This window comes from Gopherus flavomarginatus, chromosome 3 (genome assembly GCF_025201925.1).
Source record: "Gopherus flavomarginatus isolate rGopFla2 chromosome 3, rGopFla2.mat.asm, whole genome shotgun sequence".
Lineage (NCBI taxonomy): Eukaryota > Metazoa > Chordata > Testudines > Testudinidae > Gopherus > Gopherus flavomarginatus.
The window spans coordinates 129561563-129586589 of NC_066619.1; the positions used below are offsets into that span (position 1 = coordinate 129561563).

Sequence of the window (25027 nt, forward strand, 5' to 3'; positions counted from 1 at the left end):
GTGAAAAAGGCTAATGAAATCCTAGGATGCATCAGGCAAGGTATTTCCTGTAGAGATAGGGAAGTGTTGTTACCATTATACAAATTACTGATGAGACCTCATCTGAAATAGTGTGTGCGGTTCTGGTCTTCCATGTTTAAGAAAGATGAATTCAAACTGGCACAGGTGCAGAGAAGGAGGCTACTAGGATGATCAGAGGAATGGAGAACCTACCTTATGAGAGAAGACTTAAGGAGCTTGGCTTGTTTAGCCTAACAGAACAGAGACTGAGGGGAGATATGATTGCTGTCTATAAATACATCAGAAGGGTAAACCCCAGGGAGGAAGTGGAGTTATTTAAGTTAAGGGCCAGTGTTGGCACAAGAACAAATGAGTATAAACTGGCCATCAACAACTTAAGTCTTGAAATTAGATGAAATTTTGTAACCATCAGAGGAGTGAAGTTCTGGAATAGTCTTCCAAGGATAGCTGTGGGGGTAAAAAGCCTAACTAGTTTTGAGACTGAAATTGATAAATTTACAGAAGGGATGGTATGGTGAGATTGCCTACAATTGCATGTGGCCCATCTGCAACTGCTATGAGCAAATATCTGCCACAGCCAGAGATGGGACCCTAGAGGGGGAAGGCTCTGAGTTACTACAATTAATTATTTCCCAGGTATCTGACTGGCGGGTCTCACCAACATGCTCAGGGTCTAACAGATCATCGTATTTGGGGTCAGGAAGGAATTTTCCCCCAGGTTAGATTGGCAGAGACTCTGGGTAGTTTTTTTTGCCTTTCTCTGCAGGTTGGGTCCTGGATCATTTACTGGTTTGAACTAGAGTAAACAATGAATTCTTTGTCACTTGAAGTCTTTAAATCATGATTTGAGGACTTCAGTAACTCAGCCAGAGGTTAGGGGTCTATTACAGAAGTGGGTGGGTGCAGTTCTGTGGCCTCTGATTTGCAGGAGGTCAGACTAGATAAATCATGATGGTCCCTTCTGACCTTAAAGTCTGAGTAAGTCAGCTGACATGCCTTAATGGCAGAGACCCAGTATACTCAATTTTTCAAAGATAGAGTGTGGTCATTCTTTAAGTAGACTCTGAGCATCACCTCCTACCGATGTGGCTTGTGAATCATCTGAGTGGAGTACATGTCTGCAACCACATGAAGAAGAAAAGACTTACCTACCTGTACGGTAACAGTTGTTGTTTGATATGTGAGTGCAGATGTGTATTCCACTCGGATGTGCGCACACCCGCTGCGCTGAAGCTGAAGAACTTTGCCTAGCAGTGCCTGTAGGGTGGTGCTCATGGTCTCTGACTTTTAGCCTCTCGTTAGGTTATTTAAGGGCAGCACCAGCCTGGCCTGCCTCAGTTCCTTTGCAGGAATGTCAAGAGTTAAGACTCTATGCAGAGGGGACTGCGGTCAGGTTGTGGAATACATGTCTGCACACACATCTGAAAGAACAGTTACTGTACAGGTAGGTAACTGATTTATTGCATGCATGTGCACATATAGAGCTGCCGGTGTACATACCATCTTGGGGGTTGCCAGAGCAGTCCACACCACCTCCGCAACATTTCCCAGGCTCTTGAGATCTGAAAAAAGGCTACTGGGGAAGAGATACGGTAAGATTACATCCAGTAAATGTACTTGCATCTCCTGATGCTCCAGCATCACCCTTCACCTCCCTTCCCTACAAAGAGCACTACCTCCTGTGAGCCTCACCAAAGTGGATGGGGAGATGACTGGGTCACATGGAAGGATGAAGGAGTGTTTTTCTTTCATCCCTAGCGTGGCAGACTCCCATCTGTGTAGCTGAAATAGCTGTCTTGTGTTTCCTTATAGAATACAAAGAAAAGCAGGTAATAAGAAAAGAAAGCACAACAAATTTTAAGAACTATATATTGAATAAATGAAAGAAACAATTGCCTACTCCCATGCTACAGTGCGGAGCTCATGTTAATATAGCCTAGGTCCAGTGTCAGTCTGCCAGAGGCTGGCAGTCTTTCCTCATAGCATTTCAAAGTGTGAGAGCATGGCACGGTGTAGCCCTGGTCGTCACACTGTAGGTGTGATTCTGGCCTGCGCAATCAAAGTCATGGCACTTGGAACAACTGCAAAATATTAGTATATAGAGATGGACATTCAGCTGCTGGTTTCCTGCTTGGTTTTTGTGTTCAGTTGCAGAGTTTAAAAAAAAAAAAAAAAAAGCCTAGATCCCAGTATTGGAAACTTCATATCTCCTCATTTACTATGAGGGTAGCTGAGGTCAGATGAAGTACTCTATCTTATGTGATTTAGGTTTTTCTATAGTGTCTGTGTGCCAGCACTCCCTGTGTTTCAGTATTTGGCAATGAGCGAGGTATTCAGTGTATAGCACTTGACTATGGAATTCATGCCACCTGCTGGTCTAAAAGAGAGAACTTCTGTGCACCTTTAGGGCATGATGCAAGGCCTATGTCTGTCTTGTTTTCTATTTATTGTGTTACCATAACACTAGGATTCATAGTCATGGACCAGGACCCCCATTGTACTAATAGGTTTGTTTTGTTTCGGTGATTGTTCTTATTTTGCTATTGGAGGAAAACTTGTGTGCTACAGTGTGTGTGTGTGTCCTTAGATGTGATGGCTAAGGAACATTTTGTACACTTTATACATCTAAAATTAAATAACTCTGCATATATATACACATTTTATCATTTAAAGAGGTGCGTGTGAAGTACTGTAACAATCCTTGCTGCCTTATATTAGTTAAACTGGAGTGCTGTAGTAGAAGCGATAGTGAATTTTCCATGTGTATATAATGTATATAACTATAAAATGTTGGTTTTAAATAACTAGAATTTGTATTATATCATATGAAATTTTGTTTTATCCAGTTAAAACAGACCAGCTAACATATGATGAGACATGATTACTTTTAAACATGCATGCTTGAATAGAAAACCTCATTAAGAAAATTGTTTTTCTAAAGATATTAAAATATTTGACCACATCTCTGAGAAAGCTAGTAACAGGGGTCAGTGCAGTGATTAATCTGGAAATTCAGTACAGTAGCCGCAGCTATGTTAAATGTATTTTAGCAGTAATTATAGATTTTTTTTTTCTTTTACAGTTCTGAACATAAAGCTGTACTGTCGCTTCTGGCAGCTATCTCCTTAGTTATGATCTTTATTCTGGTTCAGAGGAGATGCTCCCTGGTTTCGAAAATAGCGATGGCACTTGGGCTCTTGGGAGTCTACAGTTACCGGGCAGCAATTGGAAATATTGTATTTCCATGGCAACAAGACAGCAAAGATATCTCAAAGTAAGTTCATCAGCAGATATGTAAATCAACTTCTAGAACAGTCGTAACACTTCGGATACTGAAAAATAGCACAGTTATCTCTGTTAGAATCAGGCTGTTATGAGCGAAGGGACAGTTCTTTTAAGGATGTGCACTAACAGGTTTCGTGTTATGTCTTTAGATAATTTTTGAGTACAATAAAGTGGCGTGTTACTGTACCATATCTCAGATTGGAAACCTGTCAAAGGCTGACACACACGCTGACCACCTTGAGGCACAGCTTACTGATCTAGCCTGTTACCATTTTTTTCCATTTCCATTATTTAGTCTGTCTTATAAAGATTACTGCCTTTGTTGTTTTGTTTTATTATTGTGTTGATTTGCTACATTTAGTACAGAACAATGCCAAACTGACTTACTTATAACAATGAAATGGTTTACTATTCGACTACAAGGTTAAAAATACATTCAGGAAACAGTTTCCCTGTGCCTTTCTGTTTCTTACAGCTGAGAGTTGTATAACATGCCCTTTCAAGCTGTCATAGATGTCTGCTTTTGGAGTCTAAAGCCTGCAGCGTTATATAACTGAAAACTTTCAAAGCTAAGAGTTTTGAGTCTCCTTTCCCACCACAACTGTCAGCAGGTGATATGTTGTTTACCATGTGAGAGGAAACAGCCCAGTGATGCTTCTGTTCAGGAGGGCTTTTTAACTCATACTCAGCATTAGCTACTTTTGGAGTGCAGGAGAGCAGCTTTGATTCTTTTATAACCTATCTGATAGTTTTCATTTTTTTTATGCTATAGCTGGACCTGCAGCTCCAACATGTTCTAAAGGGAGCATCAGAGTTATGGGAAGTCCCCAGGATGCATTCCTGTAGTCTTTTGGGGGAAATTGTAGAAAGATGATTGGCTTGTGGCTAGAATAAGTTGTGCAGAGATCACTTAGAATTTGACCTGAGTCTGGGTAGCTTGGGTTCAGGATTTGGGATCAGAGGCCACACCCTCTGTAAGAAGTGGAGATTGAGAATGACCTTGGAAAGCATCCTAGGAAAAGATTTTCAGACTAAGGCCAAGTGTACCAGTGCTGCATATATGTCTTTTATATGCAGTGGAGATATTTGAAGAGAACTTCACTTCCTTAATTAGTAGTAAGGTATTTGATCTTCTGCATACAAAAATCTCCATTGGCTTTTACTTGGACTACAGAATCTGGCTATGGTGCTTGAATGTGTTTGTCTGGAAATACATCTGATTGCTAAATATGATTTTTAGTTTTATGTTTGACTACAGTTCCTTAGGGTAGAACGCAGTTCCTTCAGTGAGAGGGAAATTACTGCAATGTAGAACAGAATGTTCACGGCATCCACTGAGCTGCAAATTAAAAATACAGTAAGTGGAGTTCTTAAATTTACAAAGTGAGCAAAACTTTCACTGACAGCTGATTTACGCTATAGTCAGCATCTTAATTGCAATTAGAATTGACTAAGAAATTCAGGGCTTTTATACTCTCTCAGCTTAATTTTAAATGTGACTATGGTGATTTGCTTAAACTGCTATGTCAGACCTTTCATTTATAGCGTTGATTATGCAGTGGCTTAAAAGTTATTTAAATTAATAAAACCAAACTTCACAATCAGTTAAGTGGTGGCTGACTGAGTCTCACATTTAAGAGTGAGACTTGCATGTTAACATTAAACGACTATTTAGTTGTAGAAATGGCACAAGGCGTTTTAAATTGGAAAATTTTAGTGCTTTTTGAAAATGAGAACAGGTACACTACAAGCTTTGGTGCACAACTCTGCCAATACACCTCAACCTTGTCTTTATGCTATCCTTAGCATTACATCAGGGCTTCCCTGGTATTTGCTTTGGTAGGACATCCACTTTAAAACTGCCAACTACCTTTACCTTTTTAAGATAAAAAGACTGCCACAGAGAATCAAGTGCAGAATACATAAAGTATGGGCTGCAGTAATACAGGTCTTTCTACCTTGCCTTGCATATGCGCCGGAACTCTGATTCAGTCTGGTAGAAATATATCTGGAAAGGCAACGTGGTCCAATACTGGACTGCAGATCAGGAAATCGGTGGTTTTTATTTGTAACTCATTTGCTATGTGAACTTTGCAAGTTACACTTTTCCTAGTTTCGTAACTTGCCCATAATCTGAGAAATATATGTTGTATATTAGGTTACATATAAAAACTATGTTAAAAGAATGGTAAGGTTGCAAAGTCAAGCACCTAACAGGTGGGAAAGTCAAAAAAATTTCTGTGTAACCTTCACTCAGCCCCATTATGTGTGTACATTGCCAGCAACCTGTAACTTCATGATCACTTACTGTTTTTACATCCGGATTCCCTGCCTCATTCAGTGCACAAAATGAATGGTGTTCACTGAATGGGTGGCTGTTGAATATTTCTCTTTACTTGTGCCTTATTTACTGCACACTATCCAAACCCTGAATTCCATACAGAATTATTTCCTCATGGGATTTTCTCAGGAGCTCCTCACCATAGCTGCTGATTGCTACCCAGACATTAATGAACTGATTCAGAGGATCCCTTGTGAGATGATGATATTCCCATTTTACAGATGAGGAACTAAGATGCACAGAGATTAAAGCCAATATTGAAAATTGGGCCCTAGTGAATGCTCTTGACAGAGGTGTTACTACTTTTATAGCACATACATTAATAGCACAGCTTCCATTGACTTCAGTTGCACTTGAGTGCTCAGTGGGTCTGCAAACGAAGCCCCAAGTTTCTCAAACTGAGCGCTAAGAAAGTGAGAAACAGAGTGGCCACTTGTGAAAAGTTTGATTTGTGACTTGCCCAGCATCAGTTAGAAGCTTGGTGGCAGAGGCATGAATAGAACTCAGATCTTTGGTGTCAATGTGTTTCCCTAATCACATGGTCATCCTTTCAGTTCATGGAGTCCCCTACGTTACAGGCAGTCCTCCACTTTACAATGTTCGAGTTACGGCAAACGGCACTTACAACACTTCTGCATTGAACCCTGATTCAACTTACAGCTACAGGTTTTGAGTTTACGACGCTCTCTCCAACAATGGAGTAGACTGCAGTTCTGAGTTCTGACTTATGATACAATTGTAAGGAACCAATTGTGTTGTAAGTCTGCCTGTATTTACCTCACACCAACTAGTTTCTGCAACAAATGACACAGGTCCCTCCAGACAGAAGCCTCATCCACTATACAACCTTTGAATTTATGCTAAGTGAAGCAGAGGTTCTGTGAGAAAAGTGTGTGATCATGCAATCATGGACTGTATTAGGGGGCTGAATTAGGATTGCACAGGAAACCTTAATTCTGGCATTTCCTAACTTAAGTGCTTGACTTTGCAATCCTAATATTATTTGAACATAGCTTTTTGTGTGTAATTTCCTCATTTTTAAAAAGCAAACAAAAAAATCCACTATTTGGAACCATATTAAGCCCACATGTGGTTTGTTAACAGGGTAGGAACCTTTAGATCTGCGGCCCAGACCTCTGCTATTTGAGGTAATGGGATAATTTGTAGAAAGCATAGGCTCTTAACCTCTTTATAGGCCAGGCACTAAAGAGAGACACATTTTGCCAGTGAATTTCAGACAATGATCGATAGCAGAAGAATGTTGACTCAGGACTCTTGGCTTCAATTCCATGGACTGGAAAGGAATGTCCTCAAGTGGTTTCAGACCCTTCTGCCTGCTGTGACCTATCCCCTAGCATGTCACTGTGTCCTTGCTACATGTCATTCATCTGCATTCCAGTCAGACGGATTCTTCCTTCTCCAGTTTAGCTTGGGCACCACTAAGGGGGAGCACTGAAGATATAGGAGAGACAGTCCCTGCCTTGTTCTAGTACCCAGCACTAAAGCATCCCCCAGCAACTGCTCCTCCTAGACGCTATTTAGCTCTTTCAGCCCCTTGAACTTGATCTATGAACTGTGTGGGGATTGAGCATGCTCAGTACAAATGGAATCTTTGGAGAAATTTGCTGCCACACTTTGTCTGTTGAACATGGATAAACGACAGTTGTCAGAAATTTAATCAGACAAGTTTGAATACATATTTCACAGGGACGACAAAAGGCATCCCTCTGATCTAAGTATCATCACCTTGCTGAATTTCAACCCTGCTTCAAAGTATGGAAATGCTAGAGCTTCTTAATGAAATGTTAGAATGTTTTCACATTGGGGGAAAAAAAATATTTCCCTAACATAATCCTTGAAAATCCTTAGCTGAGCTATTTGCTGCATCTCTCAAAAAAAAAAAAAAAAAAAATAGCCAAAGGCAGAGACTAGCATGGAAATTTGGCAGAGTTGCAAACCACTGAAATTAAGTGTTAGGCAACCTTCATTTGCCATTGCTGCCAGTTTTGTCTATAATAGAATATTTTTGGAAGCTTTTTAAGAAATCCCAATTAATCCTTGCTTACCTGAAGAAAAATAGAATTCATATATAGCATCTGACGTGCGCTATTTACAGCATATTTGATACTGGAGGCAGTAATGGTCTGGTCTCACTTCTTATGTGATCAGTGGAAGAAAAATAGCTCTATTAAAAACAGCAGCAACAAAACGCTTGAACTTTCTGCCTCTGCACTTCTCAAATATCCCACTGGACAGCAGAGGTTGCCCCCGTGTGTCCAGGCATGGATCAGAGGCAGTTTCCTCTATGCTTGACTGCAAAGTGCAGGTGCCTCATTTGATGACAGTTATTACAAGAGGAAGAAGAATAAACAGCCCAGTAGCGTTCTCCTGCCCTTGGAGACTCTGCAGGAAAGAGAGTCTCTGGTCTGAAATTTCCCTCTCCCCGTCCACTGAAGATAAAACTACAGTTTCCGGTTGTGGCTGCTGCTCAAGGTGGATGAGGAAAAAGGTAATTTAAAATGTGCACACTCTTCCATGGCTTGTGCTAAGATAGTCTTTCAATTAAAAACCATTGAAGAATAATTTGGCCCTTCTCTTTCCCTCTAATTGCTTATTTAAAAAGATAAAATGTGGACAGTGGAAAAATAATTTAAAAAATGGTAGTGTGAATAAGGTAAGACGATGTTCCATCATCTTAATGTATGTGCTTGTTTGGGACAATTGCGAGTTTGAAACTTCATTGGCCAAATAAGTCACAGCTTTTATCTAAGCTGTTAATTAAGGGAAACACCTGTTACTGTTCTCTAAAGATTTTTTTCTTGTAACTTGTCTCAATATATTTAAATGACTCCTGTGAGGATAATTAGTGAAATAACTTGATATGGTAAAAGCTGTCTTATCCGGCATGTTGGGGGGGATGGGGGTTGCTGGTAAGTGAAAAATGCAGGTTAATAAGAGGGAGGGCGTTTGAGTGAGGGAGAGGGCTTGTGGCGGGAGGTTAGGGCATGGGAGGGTGTTCGGGGTGCTGGATCTGGGGGTTGGTTACCTCAGGTAGCTCCCAGCAAGCAGCAACCTGTTCCTGCTGCTCCTAGGTGGAGGCATGGCTAGGTGGCTCTGTGTGCTGCCTCCACTCACAGATGCCACCCCCTCAGTTCCCATTGGCCGCGGTTCCTGGCCAATGGGAGCTGCGGAGCCAGCACTTAGAGCGGGGACAGGGCGCAGAGCTGCCTGCTGCACCTCTGCCTAGGAGCAGCCAGGACTGGTTCTGCTTGTGGGGAACTGCCCAAGGTGAGTGCCCCCAGATCCAGCACCCTGAACCCCCTCCTGTGCCCTAACTCCCTGCCCTGAGCCCCCTCCCGTGCCCCATTCTCATCTTGGAATAGGGATTATAAATTCTAATTCTATAGTATGAGACAATATATTCATGTCATGTTTAAGAAAAGTTTTGTAAAGAGTTCCAATAGTTCATGAATTAGGGACCCAATCTTGTGGATTCCAGGGCTTCTGTGTAGATTAACTAAATAATCTTTCTATCTACCCAGTGGGACTCAGTGCTGTGCCTAGAAGATACCATCAGAGATGCTTAGTTTTGCAGTTCTCAAACTGTGGATTTGTCTCTCCAGAGATAACATGCTTGTTAACAGCAAAAATGTTTTTAAATAAATAATAATATATAGAAGTGAGAAATAACAGACCTCAACCCTATTGTCCCTCTGCAAATTTGTGCACAGAGTCAATCTCTGACCCCTCTCTGAAAGTGCAAAGTTTCAAAGAGTTCAATGAAGAAAAGATTGTTGGGGGGCGGAATAGATCTGGACAAGGAGAAGAAGTCTGGAGATCAATGTGAGAAGGGAGTGACAGGCAGTAGAAACAAAAGTGAAACTGTTTGAGCAGCATATTCCAGAAGTCTTGAGGTCTTTCTGAGTGTAACCTTCATTGATTTGAGATCTACCATACCATTCTCTCACTAGAAGGGAAAACTTATAAGGCAGCCGACTGTAAAAGAGACCCAGTTTGGGAATATTTTAATGAAGTTCCTCTCCCTGTGGGTAAGACAGGCATGTGTACAAAATGCAAACAGTGCAACAAAGAAATGCAAGGCCTAGTTGTGCGAAACAACATCATGAGAAGAAGTGTTTCTTCTCATGAGGAAGCTGCATTGAAGATGATGAAAGGAACATCACTTAAAAAATGTATAGTGTGTACCTTCTAAAAATGAAATCTACATCTATTTCTGAGGTGTGAAGACTATGCATTATGGTTATAGGAACCAACAAGAATGCACTTTTATGTAGAAATCCATGATTAAATCGAGTCTTCCTGACTAGTGATTTAAATCAAATCCACCCTGTTTCCTTCTCCAACTTTGTGCCCTGTTTGAACTCAGGTCAGTCCAAAACACTGTCCTTAAAATCCTTTAAGACTCCCTGCCAGGTGGTGAGCTATGTTGTGAAGACAGCTTTCTTGTTCAAATATACGCACATATTGTTAATTTACCTTTCCCCGCCTGTTGCATCTTGTCATTAAACTAGATTTTAAATTCTGAGGCAAGGACTGTATATTTACTACATAAGCAAGGGAGAGAAAAAGCCTTTAAAGGATGACAGACATTTTCAGCTGAATTTTTGGGGGATGGGGGAGCGGAGTGGACAGAACTCATTTCCAAAAACAGAAGTTGTCAGTAGGGTATATATCATGATCACATGGGAAAAAATCTCTTGGCGGGCAACACTGTTCAATAGCTACTGGCTAATTGCTTTGCAGACGAAAAAATATCAATGCAAGGAAGTTCTGACTTTCATATGACCTGGACATTAAGTGGAAAACACTTCAATATAGTACTCCAATGTGCAAGTGAACATTAGCTTGTCGTGTGAGGTTTCATTTGTGTCTCAGCCTTCTAAAAAAATTGCTTTGAAGGCTTCATGGTGGCTGTGGGACTTTTGGCTTTCTATTTAGGAAGTCCACATTATTAGTAAAAGCAGCAAAGAGTCCTGTGGCACCTTATAGACTAACAGACGTTTTGGAGCATGAGCTTTCGTGGGTGAATACCCACTTCCTCAGATGCATGTAGTGGAAATTTCCAGGGGCAGGTATATATAGGCAGGCAAGCTAGAGATAATGAGGTGGTTCAAATCAGGGAGGATGAGGCCCTGTTCTAGCAGTTGAGGTGTGAAAACCAAGGGAGGAGAAACTGGTTCTGTAATTGGCAACTTCAGACTTCAAAGAGAAACTGCTGAGCTTCAGTTCATCTGCAAATTTGACACCATCAGCTCAGGATTAAACAAAGACTGTGAATGGCTTGCCAATTACAGAACCAGTTTCTCCTCCCTTGGTTTTCACACCTCAACTGCTAGAACAGGGCCTCATCCTCCCTGATTGAACTACCTCATTATCTCTAACTTGCCTGCATATATATACCTGCCCCTGGAAATTTCCACCACATGCATCTGATGAAGTGAGTATTCACCCACAAAAACTCATGCTCCAAAACGTCTGTTAGTCTATAAGGTGCCACAGGACCCTTTGCTGCTTTTACAGATCCAGACTAACACGGCCACCCCCCCTGATACTTGACACATTATTAGTGTCAGGTTTCTTCAGCCTTTATTGGCTTGACAGAATAACATAGGACCAAAAATTATTAATGTTGGTACTACTGAAAAGAACTGGAGCCCCAGATAATCAGCCCAATTCCCCCCCCCTTTACATTTCTAGTCTCTTTCTCCGATATGAAAATCTAGTTTTTTTGGTCAAGGTAGCCTGTTAAGAGTTGTTCGGGATGCTAGTGCAAATTGGTTTCACAAAGAGTTGAAACATATGCATCTGAAAGGGAAAAGTTTTGCTTTGACTTTTTCCAGGAGATTGTGAATGCTTTCCTGGTTGGAATCAGATTTATCCGAAGTTGCGTTATGTGATCCAGACTACCACATCTTGAGCACCTGAGAGCTCCTGAATCAGTTTACTTTAAGATCTGAATTGATTCTGGTATCTACAGAGCCAGGGCATGTTTGCACTCCATTCAGAACATATAAAGTGATTAATTGTGGCAATGGGAAAACTCTATTGTACTTGATTTCCTAAAAAATATTATTTTTGAGCATTTTTCATATATTTGTATTACATAGCACAGAGGAGCCCTGGTTGTGGACTAGGACCCCATTGTACTATTGAGTGGCTCAGTAGTCCACAGTGAATGTTGACTTTGGTCCAGTTTGCCCAATGAACAGAGATGCACCCATTAATTTTTAGTTTGAATCTAGACACCTTCTCTTTCTCCCAGTTCTGCTTTGCCTTGTCTCATGCTCTCTTCTTCTAGAATGGCAGTTCTCAAAATTCTGGAGCCCAGTGATCACTTCAGGTTTTTTCATAGACTCATAGACTCTAGGACTGGAAGGGACCTCGAGAGGTCATCGAGTCCAGTCCCCTGCCCTCATGGCAGGACCAAATACTGTCTAAACCATCCCTGATAGACATTTATCTAACCTACTCTTAAATATCTCCAGAGATGGAGATTCCACAACTTCCCTAGGCAATCTATTCCAGTGTTTAACTACCCTGACAGTTAGGAACTTTTTCCTAATGTCCAACCTAAATCTCCCTTGCTGCAGTTTAAGCCCATTGCTTCTTGTTCTATCATTGGAGGCTAAGGTGAACAAGTTTTCTCCCTCCTCCTGATGACACCCTTTTAGATACCTGAAAAAACTTTTGCTCCCCTCTCAAATGCTTTCAAGCATGATACTGTGGCTGTGATGGTACCTGGAAATAGAGAATAAAGATCAATTTTTGGGTGTACTAAAATATCAGTTGTAGGAAGTGTTTAGCATACATTACCTAAAATACTGGTTTGGCTTGAGAAGTGGTGAAATGTGGTGTGTTCTGATATTCTAAAACAGAAAATTGGTAAAATGTTTTTAGTACTACCAATAAACCAAAAGAATGGCTGCATTCTTAAAGAAGAATGTTGATAAACTGGAGAGCATTCAGAGAAGAACCCCAAGAATAATTAACAGGTTAGAAAACATATCTTATAGTGATAGACTTAAGGAGCTTAATTAATTTAGCTTAATGAAGAGAAGGTTAATGAGTGACTTGATTACAATCTATAAGTACCAACACGGGGTGCAAATATTTAATAATAAGCTCTTCAGTCTATCGTAGAAAAGTATAACATGATCGAATGGCTGGAAGTTGAAGCTGGACAAATTGAAAGCATAATTTTTTAACGGTGAGAGTAATTAACCATTGGAACAACTTACCAAGGCTTATGGTGGATTCTCCATAACTGACCATCTTTAAATCAAGATTGGATGTTTTTCCAAAAGATACACTCTAGGAATCATTTTGAGGAAGTTCATCATGAGCGGAAATAATATTTGGGCTGCCACCTACTTTGTTGATTCCAGTTTCCTGTTGTATTTATGCCTTTTTTTTTAATACCTCATGCCTCCTTCCCCTGGACACACTCACATGTCTGGTGACCATATTTGACTGAATCCTGACCCCCATCCATGTCTGGCTGTCTGGAAAACCATAACTGGAGTTCCAGTTGCTAACATAGCTGTTTGCCTCAATACTGCATTAACCTCATTCCCATACTGGAAACAATGGAAAGTGTATTATCTCATGGTCTCACATACTAAAAATCTCCCCAATATTAAATTTGGTTTGTTCTTTTGTTATTAACTTGTCTATTATAAATCGCTAAATTGTATAACTCTAGGTTAAGCACTTACTCTTATGCTAAATGTTAGGCCTTCTGCTAACTATCTGCTGCTTAAGCTAACAATACTTAAATTAACAAACTAACAGACTTTACTAGGCCTCAACTTACTGCAAAGCCTATCTCAAATATTAATATTTTGTTTTCCTACTACTATTACAGCTCTAACTTCTATTTTACTATCCTAAAGTATGTTAATATGCCTTAGCTCAAAATATGCAATTTAATATTGCTCCCTAAAATCAGGTCAGGGGTTACAGGTCAGCAACATTTATTGATAAACTTTTATGATTATTTTGAAAAGGTTAGTTTTTCCTGGTTGTTTCTTAATTCTTTTCCTTTTCTACCATTTATCCTCTCCATTTGTACCCACCAGTGACCTGTCCTCCACAGCAGATTGTATTGTATGCTTCAGAGGATTGTACAGGAAACCCTATATCAGAAAGTTACATAAAAACCTGACCAGAGAAGCTTCCTAGCCTCATTTTAGTGGTTTTCTTGTGCCTTGAAACGTGAAAATTAATAAGTCATGCCACTTTGTGCCTAAATACAAATTTCAGAACCTGATTTTAAACAAACTTTTTTAAAAATCTTAACTGCTCTTTGCACATGTACTTTATTTTCAGTAAGGTATCCCATGCAGAAATGTATATGCAAGCAGAGGTGAATTTGTACAATAGTACTTGGGGTGCGGGGGGAGAGAAGAAAAATATAAAAACATTACATGTTAAAAAACACAAAAAAACACCCAAATTCTGTGAATGGAATGTGAAAGTTGAGAAATTAAATACACAAGAAAATATTCATAAAACAGTAAGCCATATTGCTGCTTTTGTATATATTCAAGGTTGATTATATATTTAACTGAATAAAGTGATCTAATTACTTTGTCAAAAGTATAACCTAGTCAAGTTCCTGTTGTATGAACTTTTAACTTCAGTTTCCTAAATCTGGTGTGCTTAAAATCTCAAGCTTACTGTTAACCTCTCTTCACCTGCTACTGATTTGCAGTTTCTACATGTTACCAGAGTTGAAGGTGATGATGTACTATGCATCCGATGATTCTAGTCAGGTGTATACTGTTTAAAATTGGGAGATTATTGTGAAAAGTCCATCCATGCCCACTGTGCTGGATTTTCTAAGGGAACTAGAGATCCTGGTTCTCTGTTTGGCTGAAATAAAAACATGGTTGAGTAATATTTTGATATACCCTTAATGCCTGTCACTTGAAAGAGATGACGTAACCCAAACAATTACTTGTCGAAAGAAACTTTCGACATCTTTTTAGATTTAGGATTTTAAATGTCAAGGTTCATGATGTGTTAAACTGACAAAATATCTGGATGTTAATAAGTTTAGATGGAACTGGATAGGAGTAACAAATCATTGCAGTGACATTAGCTAACTTAGTAATTAAAAAAACTAATGTGGTCTTTGCCAAAGCTGTTTTGTTGGGGTAACATGGTTTAAATTTGAAATATTCTAAAGCTATTCTGTTTGAAATACATTTTATGACACACTTGGCCAGTGATCACACTTGAATTTTGATGCATTTCTCAGAATCATCTTTGTCTCATACCTCTCTTTTAAAAAAAAAAATTGACTTGTGAAAATAGATACTAATAAATTTATCTTTCTGGTTTTCCTTTTTAGGGGAATTATTGAAGCTCGTTTTGTTTATGTCTTTGTTCTTGGCATAATCTTCACTGGAACCAAAGATTTACTCAAATCACAGGTTATATCTGCAGACTGCAAGTCCAAGAGTATTGGTTTATGGGAAGTATATAGTGGATTGGTTCTGCTAGCAGCCCTGCTATTTAGACCCCATAACCTGCCAGTTTTGGTGTTTTGCCTGCTTATTCAAATGATAATGACAAGATGTATCTGGAAGCCACTAAAATTTGATGCAGCTCAAATTACTATTATGCATTATTGGTTTGGTCAAGCTTTCTTCTATTTTCAGGTAAACTCATAATATGGCATCCATGAAAATAATGTCTGTAGTTATTCTACCATATGTTGGGTTAAATTGCACCATAGGGCCTGATCGTGCAAAGACTCAAGTCAGTGGAACTATTCATGCAGGATGAGGCCCCTAGGTTTCAGTTAACTTTATTCTCCACCAACCTGTGCTATTTAGTGTGGAATAATATTTGCACATACATGTAGAAAACAAATAAATAGTGCTAGCTTGCATATACACCTTTACCTCGATATAATGCTGTCCTTGGGAGCCAAAAAAATCTTACTGCGTTATCAGTGAAACTCTGTTATATTGAATTTGCTTTGATCCACCGGAGTGCACAGCCCCCCACCCCCACCCCAAACACTGCTTTACTGCATTATATCCAAAATCGTGTTATATCGAGGTAGCGGGGTGTGTGTGTATCTATCTATCTATCGTACAGTGCTATTGGCAAGAATATGAACTAAGCTTATATAAAATTGAAGTCAATTTATAACGTTTCTGGTCTATTTTAGTATCTCTCTAAAGGCTACTACTAATAAAATATAATATGGTAAAATCTATCCTGGCACCTATGGGGAAGGATAGCTTCTGAAACTAGTGATACAACTTTCAGAATGTTTTATTCTTAATATTATAACATTAACTAATTTCTTGAAGTAATAGAGCTTCAGAAATAAAGTATATACAAAATGAAATATGTGAAGTTCATTTGTGGAGCGGGTGGTAGTTTGAGTGGGCAATGGGAAGACTCAAGGGTTAAGTGGACTAATGTGAAAATTTTAAAAGCTTTTGAAAAACTTCTGTGGCCCATGTTAATTAAGGTGTTTGTTAAATAATTTGAGACGTTTTGCCAAATTCTCAGAAGTGCTTTGATTTCCTGCCATAGTATAAATATTTAACACCACTGTTTTTTTTTCAAATGAGGAGAAGATCAGCTAACTCCAGTAAATAGCTTCATTGTGAACTGTAACATTAGCAAAAACACTAGCACGTAAAATCATGTTCATTCACCCTGCTTGGATCACGCGGGTTTGTATAAAAATATTCCATTTTAACATGGAGTCCCGGTTAATGACTGGACTCCTAGGTGCTACTGCAATACAAATAATTAATATAATAATGTTAACTGACTTGATTAATATTTAAAATAGCAACAGACAAATCTAGTTCTGTCCGGGAGATGAAAACTATTTTAAGTGTAATTTCAGTTGAGAATCCGAAGAAGGGCCAAATTCTTCCATCCTCAGTCAATACATTGAACTATACCTTACTCCCTGAGGAGTCTCATTGATTTCAAAAGTAGAACTGCTCCATTGTGAGTAAGGGTGGCAAATCTAATTCAGGGTAATATTGGGGATATAGAATGTAAAGATACATTATATATGGACATTGATTTGGGAGGGTGACATTTTTCCCTCTCTTTTTGCTTTTTGTGTTGGTCCCTGGCTACCTCAATCAGCATTTCCATCCCTGTTGATTGGATTGGCTTCCTTCTGAATGAGAGACACATTGGGGGGTGTTCAGTCATAAGGAATTGCTGTGGCTTTTTCTCCGGCTATATGGGAATATATTCTATATGAGGTGTGAGGGTTGCTGGCCATGCTTTTCGTCAGGGAAATTGTCAGGGACACTTAACTATTTCCCCAATTTTTATAATAAAAGTATCATATATAAAAGTTATCTTTAGAGGAAAGATGTTAATTTGCCAGTGGCTGGAGCAGTATAATTAAGGGGTGTTATTGAGATGAAGATGTGAAAGCCAGTTTACTTTGACTTATGTTGCTTTTTCATTTTAATTGCTACATTGTTTTAGAAGATGAAGAAAAAATTTTAAAAAATCAAGCTTATTAACCAACTGTAACAAATTTAATAGTTAAATCAGCATCTTTTTCATGTGTCAGGTTGTTACTGTAAGTCAATAGCTTAAGAACCTCAGTGAATTTTTCAACAAGCTTGACTGATTATCATTATTTTCCTGAACCTCAAGCCATCCACTCCTTCCATCGGATCATTAATTCCCTGGAAGTGCCCTGTGGCTTTATCATTGCTGTTTAATTTAGAGCATACAGTGACAATAAAAGTAAAGGTTACTTTAGTCTTCATTAATTATAGAGAGCCCTGAAAAGTGTAGACCATTGTCTTCATGCTGAAACCTGATGTTTACAAGCAGTGACAGCTTAAAGTAAATAATGTCTTTAAAAAGTCTCCAAAACCAGTTCATAAGTTGAGGTTTCAGTTAGTATTCCACGATCAGCTTCATAATTAAGAGAAGAGCAATTGAAAATATATGGAGAGGTTCATATTAGTAAAATTTTATTCAAAAGCACTTACAATGTAAAATTGTCAGGAATGGATGACCATTGGCAGATGAGGCTTCCATTTGATTGCATTGGCCAGACTTGGCTACTTTAACTGTCTTTGTAACAATGTGCCTGCAAGAGGGAGGAAGGAAATTGTAGGTTAAAACCTTGAATATTGTTCTTGCCTTTCTTCTTCTATTTCATATTAAATTAATGATTGCATTCAAATAATTATTTAAAATAACTCCTGAGATTTTTCTTGCACAACCTGCTTGTACAGCTATTTATTCTGCATGATGCTCTAGCTACAGAAAGAGAGGATGTGTTTAAGGGCAGGTCTCGAGGAAAAGCGAACAGAAGAACACTCACATTGTGTCGTTAAACTAGTGTTAAAGCGGATTGGAAACTCGTTAGTCTGACACCTTGCCAGTGTCACAAAATGTTCTCAAGGTAATGCAACTAATAGCGTCCACATAGTCAGAGGTGCTTCCGACCATATGAAATTTCAAGTTTTGAGCAAAATGAGTGCTGTTTTCAGAGGCGTATGGTTGCCTCCCTTCCGTCAGACTTTTGAACGTAAAGGAGTTATTCTCTACAGCATATATGCCATATTAATGTAGTTCTGTGTTTGCCAAAGATTTGTTTTTATTCTTGCTTGTGAGAAAAGCTTCATGCTTCAGGGGTTCCAGAGCATGATGGATTACCACTGAATGTTTTCCTGCAACAGTGAATTGTCTCTTGCCATTTCTACCATATCGCCCTGCCATAATAATCTAGTAAACCAATAGTGTTTGAAAAATTTCAGTAATATTTTTGAATAAAAGCTGACACACTGTGAATTGTCAAGTTATGTATGTATTCTGTAGAGAATTAGAAATTGTAAGCTTTGGAAATCCAGTTCAGTGCCATGAAATAATATAATATATGGTATGAAGTATTTTATCTTCTACTGCTGCCCCCCCCCCATATCTCATTGGCATCAGACTACAGGCAGAATGTTTCCTTCCTTACTACTTATCTGTAGTCCATCTTTTACTGTTCTTCCCCTCCCTCCTGATCTTATTGCCGACCATTCATGTTACACCTCTCCCAAGGCTGGGAGACTAGAGAATGCATGTCCTTCTTAGAATACCTTTTGTGGTGCTATGAGAAATTACACTGGACCCTAATTCAGACTGTTGACTACTATTTCTTATGCATGTCTCTATTCATAAACATAGACAACTGACAGTAAGATGCATCCCGTCAACAAAAGGGTTGTTATGAAGTTATAGCACCCTCACCTAGTCTCTTGCACTCTCTTAAAGCATTGCTACAGTGTTGTACAGTCGTGATCAAACGGCTGACTGTGACTTACGCAGCAATGAGGAAACATAAGACTTAATGAATAATTTAACAAAGGTATTTATGACAGTCCAGTTAGACAGATGTAGTAAGTTGCAGATATTGTTCCTTTGTCCACTAGAACTCTAAATTGGAAGCACCATCTTCTCTTGGGGAAAGAGATAAAATCTCTCTGTGAATTTAGTCCTGAGAATGCTGACTGTAGAACTTTTTTTCTTTTTGAATTATGCATGATGGCAGTTTGATATGGATCACATTCTCTTCAGGACTAAGACTAAAATCACCAAATACAGTTCACTGTGCTGCTTGTGTAAAGTTTTTTGTGTTGATTCATTAAACAAGAGGTAAATTTGAGGAAAACAAAATAGGACAAGCAAATAGTCACTTTTTATTTGTTTGTGTTCCTCATTTATGCTCTAAAGTAGAACCTCTTTCTTGTACATTTCTTTAGTTAAATCTAGAATACTGATTTAGGACTGAAAGACCTAAGCCTTTAAACCTACATGTTAGTTAAACTCTTTGATGTGTCTGGGGATTGGTCCTGCTTTGAGCAGGGGGTTGGACTAGATGATCTCCTGAGGTCCTTTCCAACCGTGATATTCTATGTTTCTATGTACTGTTTCATTCTGCCTTTCAGACATCTAAGTGATATTTTTGTTTTATTTTCAGGGAAACTCAAATAGTATCGCTTCAGTGGATATTACAGCTGGTTTTGTGGGATTAAACAACTATGTGGAAATACCAGCAATTTTTCTTACAGGGTTTGCAACGTATGCAGGACCTTTGCTTTGGGCCATTCACTTGCTGTGCTACTTGAGTTCTGGAATTAGCAGGTAATTGTATTAAAAGCTGATAAAATTAAAAGTATTAAATGATTATCCCAGATACAGAAAAGCATCCACATGATGTAAACCCGTTTAAGAAACTGGAGCTCATATGGCTTCCCCCCCTGAACTTTAGCCCTTTGTCGCTCTTCCTGCCCTTTTTATCGTTCTCTGCTCTTACTAACTCCCTTTTCCTTACTCTATTTTTATTCCCATGTTTTCAACACCCTCCTCCCACCCCCCCCCAAAAAAAAAACCCAACCCAAAACATGGATCTGGCACAGGTTTGTTAATCATCTCCATGTTCATATGTATGGTGTTATATCCCCATCCCCATTCGTTCACTTGTCACTTAGATTGTGAGCTCCCTGGAGCAGAGACTCCCTCTCTTCATCTGCGTCAGTGCCCAGCACAGTGGGGTAAAACAGCTTTTGTATCATTGTAGTACTGTGAGGGAGAGAAGTAAGACAAAGCTCCTGTAACTTTTTTACTTCAGTTTCAGGTTTAAAATTTGAGAGGTTTTAAGAATATTTTGATAACTTTACATTTGGCAGTGTACAGTATTCATGCAGATGGGTATCAGTCTTCTAATGATTTTCCAAAGGGAGAATGGCTTGTACAGCACGTTTTTAGAATGCTTTTTTAATGAAGATGAAAGTTAAAATTTTGTAACAGTGTTTTTGAGGTAGCTTCTTAAGTGGAAGCTCGTATTGATTTGGTTGAATAATATGCCTCTGCAGCAGCAAAAATATTTCTCAGTTTTAGGTTGGATTTTTGGAGACTGAACAAATTTTTCCTTCCTTTATCAGTGTAACCATAGCAATGGCCCATTGAGTAATCCATTCAGAGTTTAAAGAATTCATTAAAGAAAATGCTGCATGTTTTTTTTTTGTAACTATTTATTTTTAGAAATTTTAAATTCTGTCAAAGAAATTGAAGTTTTAGGCCTAGTACATAATTTTGTATAAATCAGGAACACTTTACACTTGGAAATTAGCAAAGTATTTAACAAAATCATTCTTGTATGGTTGAAAATTGGAAAGGATAAATCTCCAATTCTGGAATATATTTATAAATTTAAAATGCCAATACGTTTTAAAAATAAATATTTGAAAATCAACTTCATTTACTTTCCAAGACCCAGATGCAAAGTTCAATTTGCTTCTGTAGCAGCTGATATCACACGTGTACAAACAGTGTGGGAAACACACTTAGTTTCTGCTATAGGAAACAGATCTCCTTTACTGTTGTCACAGAAACCAGAATCCTAACCTCAGCACGTAAGTAAGAGAGGTCGTGATGTTTAGCACTTCCAAGTCAAACGTCGTCTCTAAGTGTTTCTTCTAATGTCTGTGTTTTGTGGATGAAAGTTAGACTAATAGTATTGGTTTGAGCCAGGCGTAGGGCTGGCTTAAGCGTCTGTCAAACAGCTCTGCCAATGCTTAGTTCTGAACTGTGACATCACTTGATTGAACTGTTTTCCCTTTGGACAGCTCTATAGCTCACTTAGATATATGGCCATTGTTTGTTGTCATTGATTGGTTAAGGTCAAATGCAGCAGACCAGTGTTTCATCTGAATATATTAGGTAGAGCTTGCAGCATCTTTAGCCTTTCAGGGTTTGTTTGAATCTGGGTGCTGCAGATACTGGCAGGTTGGGTTTATCTGCACTACAGTTAGACACCTGCAGCTGACCTATGCCAGCAGACTTGTGCTCATGGGGCTTAGGCTGCGGGGCTGTTTAATTGTAGTATAGACATTTGGGCTTGGGCTGCAGCCCGACCTCTGGGACCCTCCCACCTTGCAGGGTCCTGGAGCCTTAGCTCCAAACCGAGCCCGAACGTCTGCACTGCAATTAAACAGCCACTTAGCCCAAGTCAGCTGGCATAGGCCTGCTTCAGGTTTTTAATTACAATGTGGACATACCCTGTATCTTTTCCTTTTAACCCAGGGTTTTGTAATTAGCAATTCAAAGGCTATGTCCTTTGCTCAGAGTCCACTTTCCTTGGAATTAAGGCTGGAACACTGGAGGGGGGAAAGGGGTCAATGGGTCTGAATCGCTACTTAAACATATTGCAACTCTAGCTGTTAAAAATCCTTTTATGTTCTAAACATTCTTTATATAGACCTCTTGTAAAATATTTTGTGAGGCATTTTTAAATGTGCCTAGAGAAGCAGTAAAGTTGCTTCTGCCTTTCCAATTTCCTGTTGTGCCATTCACTGATTTTCAAATTCTTTAAAAAGTTTGAATAAATATTTTAATTGGCCTGGTGAGCTTTGATTTCAGTGTGTACTGTTGGATATCTCCTGGAACCCGGAAATGAAACATAGTTTTACAACCTTCATCATCTTAGATTTTAATAAATCTTCTGTACTCATATTGGCACAGTAGACGTTCAGTTGAATTTGAGTGCCTTTTCAGATATTGTAGATGGAAATTGCACAGAACAATAGCTTGCTAATAACGATAAAATGTTTAATGTTTTTAACAGTAATGTGTCATTCAATAAACTGTTTGTTGCTAGTCTAATAGGCTTGCAGAAATAACTTAAGGGACTTATTACTTAAGTTACTGCAAAAGTATTACAGTGCTGACAAAATAAAACGAGGATATGTTGGCTAGAGGAAATACTGTAGTGCAAGACAGCTCCTTCTCCATTTAACCTTCTGACAGTTTTATCCCTAGCGCAAGGATTATCTGAAGTAATCCTTTTACCCCCTGTATAAATTGAATGACGTGCAATGCTCATACAACCCATTTCAAAGTCAATTTTTCTTCGCTATGAAGAGGCAAAGCAAGAATTTTCTCTGAATTGCAGTAATGATGCTGCTTTTTAAAATGCTGCTACTGCTGCTCATGTCCATCAGCCTCTGGAAGAAGAAGCTAAAGAATTGTTCCCACCATGTTAATGTAATAACATTATAGAGAAGGAGGAATCCATGCTGCTCATTCAGGTCCTGTCTCCTGCAGTAAGCCTAGCCAGTTTTAAAACCTGCACCAGAAATATCTACATATCTTTCTTGTGTAGTGCATATGCATGCCTGGAAATAGCTTGAGACTAGGAATAAGTGTTAACAATATGGGAAAGGGCTACCAAATATCTTGTTTTCTTTGAGCTCTCACAACACATTATGACTACAGGAGAGGCAGATGAATTTCCTTTGAAGCTAACATTGCACAACTGACACCCTTTGGGGCATTCCAGTGACCTGAGATTTTGACATTTCCAGTTAAGTCTCCTAGGGTTTGTCTACACTGTGTTTTGGAACACATTGGAGCGAGCCTTCCAGCCAGAGTCGACAGACTTGGACTAACAAGGCTTCTGCTAGTACCCTGTTTGAAGTTGTGGCTTGGGCTAGAGCTCGGGCTCTGAAGCCGGGAGGCGGGCGAGCTTCAGAGCCTGAGCTCTAGCCTGGGCTGCACCTTAAAAGTGCTGGCTATACAGCACTACCCTGAGTCTGTTGACTGAGACTGGAAGGCTCACTACTGTGGACTCCAAAACACTGTGTAGACATACCTCTACGAACCTAGTTCTGCCCTTGCTCTTGGCCCATGTGACCCATTGCTACCACTAGTATTACACAGTCTGTGTGTTAAGGCAGGATTTGGTCATCTGTTTCTAAGCAAGAACCATTCAGCCAGCCAGGGTTGCCTACAATCACTTGTGTCACAAATGCATGACAAGTTGCTTCAAAGTTGACTGAAACATAAATGTCATCTCCTCCCCCTGTGGGCCAACTATGCATCCATACTTCAGGAGATGAAACACCGTGCAGTTGGCAGCGGGTAGAAGTGAGCCCTGAATTTATAAAGATCTATTTTAAAAGTTTTACTAACAGATACAGGATGTGCATGTTCTAAGGCAGTGTTTCTCAAACTAGGGTTGCCACTTGTTTAAGGAAAGCCCTTGGTGGGCTGGGCCGGTTTGTTTACCTGCCCCGTCTGCAGGTCCTGCCGATTACAGCTCCCACTGGCCGCAGTTCGCCACTGCAGGCCAATGGGAGCTGCTGGAAGCGATGGCAAGTACGTCCCTCGGCCCACGCTGCTTTCAGCAGCTCTTGTTGGCCCAGAGCAGCGAACCATGGCCAGTGGGAGCCACAATAGGGCAGACTTGCGGATGGGGCAGGAAAACAAACTGACCTGGCCCACCACGGGCTTGCCCTACACAAGGGGGTCTCAAATTTGAGAAGCATTGCTCTAAGGGGATAGGGATTTAAAATATTCAAGAAATGTAGTCCTGCATGTCAGAAATAAGTTCTGTACTGCGCAGTCTAAGGACTCAATTGTAAGACAGGTCCTCCTTGTGCTAGATCCAGTACTAATGCATAACAGATGGTCACTGCGTTAAATAGTTGGGTCTGGATTGCCACTCCCAGTCATGCTGAGTAGCACCTTACTATGTGACTGTTTCTACCAGAACCAAGAGAACTATTTGTTCCTACTTGACAGGAATAAGGGTGGTAGAAGCTGGTGTTCAATATTTGGATGTTGTAGCTGTTCTCTTTCATTGCACATGATTTTCAGTCAAAAGCAGAGTGCCTATGGATTACTGGCTTCCACCAAAAATTCTGATCTTAGACTTTACAGTATCTCATCTCCTGGTTTTTTTCCTCTTACATCTTACAGGAAGTAGGTTCGGTAGTGCATGGTTTATTTTGCCAAGCAGTTTCCACTGTCTCTGCAAACCTACTACCTGTTCACTGTGCTTCCGAGAGATTGCCTGTGTAGTGTGGTTCTATTACAAAAACATCAGTATCTGATCCTTTATTAAATTTCATAAGCTATTTTATGCAACCAGCATTTCCAACTCCAGTTGCAAAGACTGCAGAAATTAATTCTCATAGGATGAAGTGGTTCTGTTCAAGAATAAATACAGGTACTGATGAGGTCCCAGAGCAGAGCCAACTGCAGTACTAACAGTTTATAGTCATAAAAACAACAAGGAGTCTGGTGGGCACCTTAAAGGCTAACACATTTATTTGTACATAAGCTTTCGTGGGTAAAAACTCCACTTCTGCAGATGCTTGGAGTGAAAATTACAGATGCAGGCATAAATATACTGGCACATGAAGAGAAGGGAGTTACCTTACAAGTAGAGAACCAGTGTTGACAAGGTCAATTCAGTCAGAGTATATGTGGTCTACTGCCAATAATTAATAACTGCGTGGACTCCTCCTGACAGTCGAATGACAGACTGGACTTCTATATAAAGTGCTTCCC

At 39.5% G+C, this 25027-nt stretch overlaps 1 protein-coding gene across 11 annotated transcripts in view; it reads left to right on the forward strand.

Annotated features, from left to right (window-relative positions):
- Window positions 1-25027, forward strand: part of PIGG (phosphatidylinositol glycan anchor biosynthesis class G) — a 132119-nt gene that overhangs the window by 74646 nt on the left and 32446 nt on the right. For 7 of the 11 annotated variants that reach the window (XM_050944340.1, XM_050944339.1, XM_050944337.1 and 4 more), the window contains 3 exons: window positions 3104-3295; window positions 15024-15333; window positions 19653-19816. In XM_050944340.1, coding sequence (XP_050800297.1) covers window positions 3104-3295; window positions 15024-15333; window positions 19653-19816 — 666 coding nt within the window. Of the gene's footprint in view, window positions 1-3103; window positions 3296-4564; window positions 4645-6874; window positions 7456-15023; window positions 15334-19652; window positions 19817-25027 lie in introns of those variants that run through there. The other 4 variants (XM_050944343.1, XM_050944344.1, XM_050944345.1 and 1 more) reach the window with 4 other exon arrangements.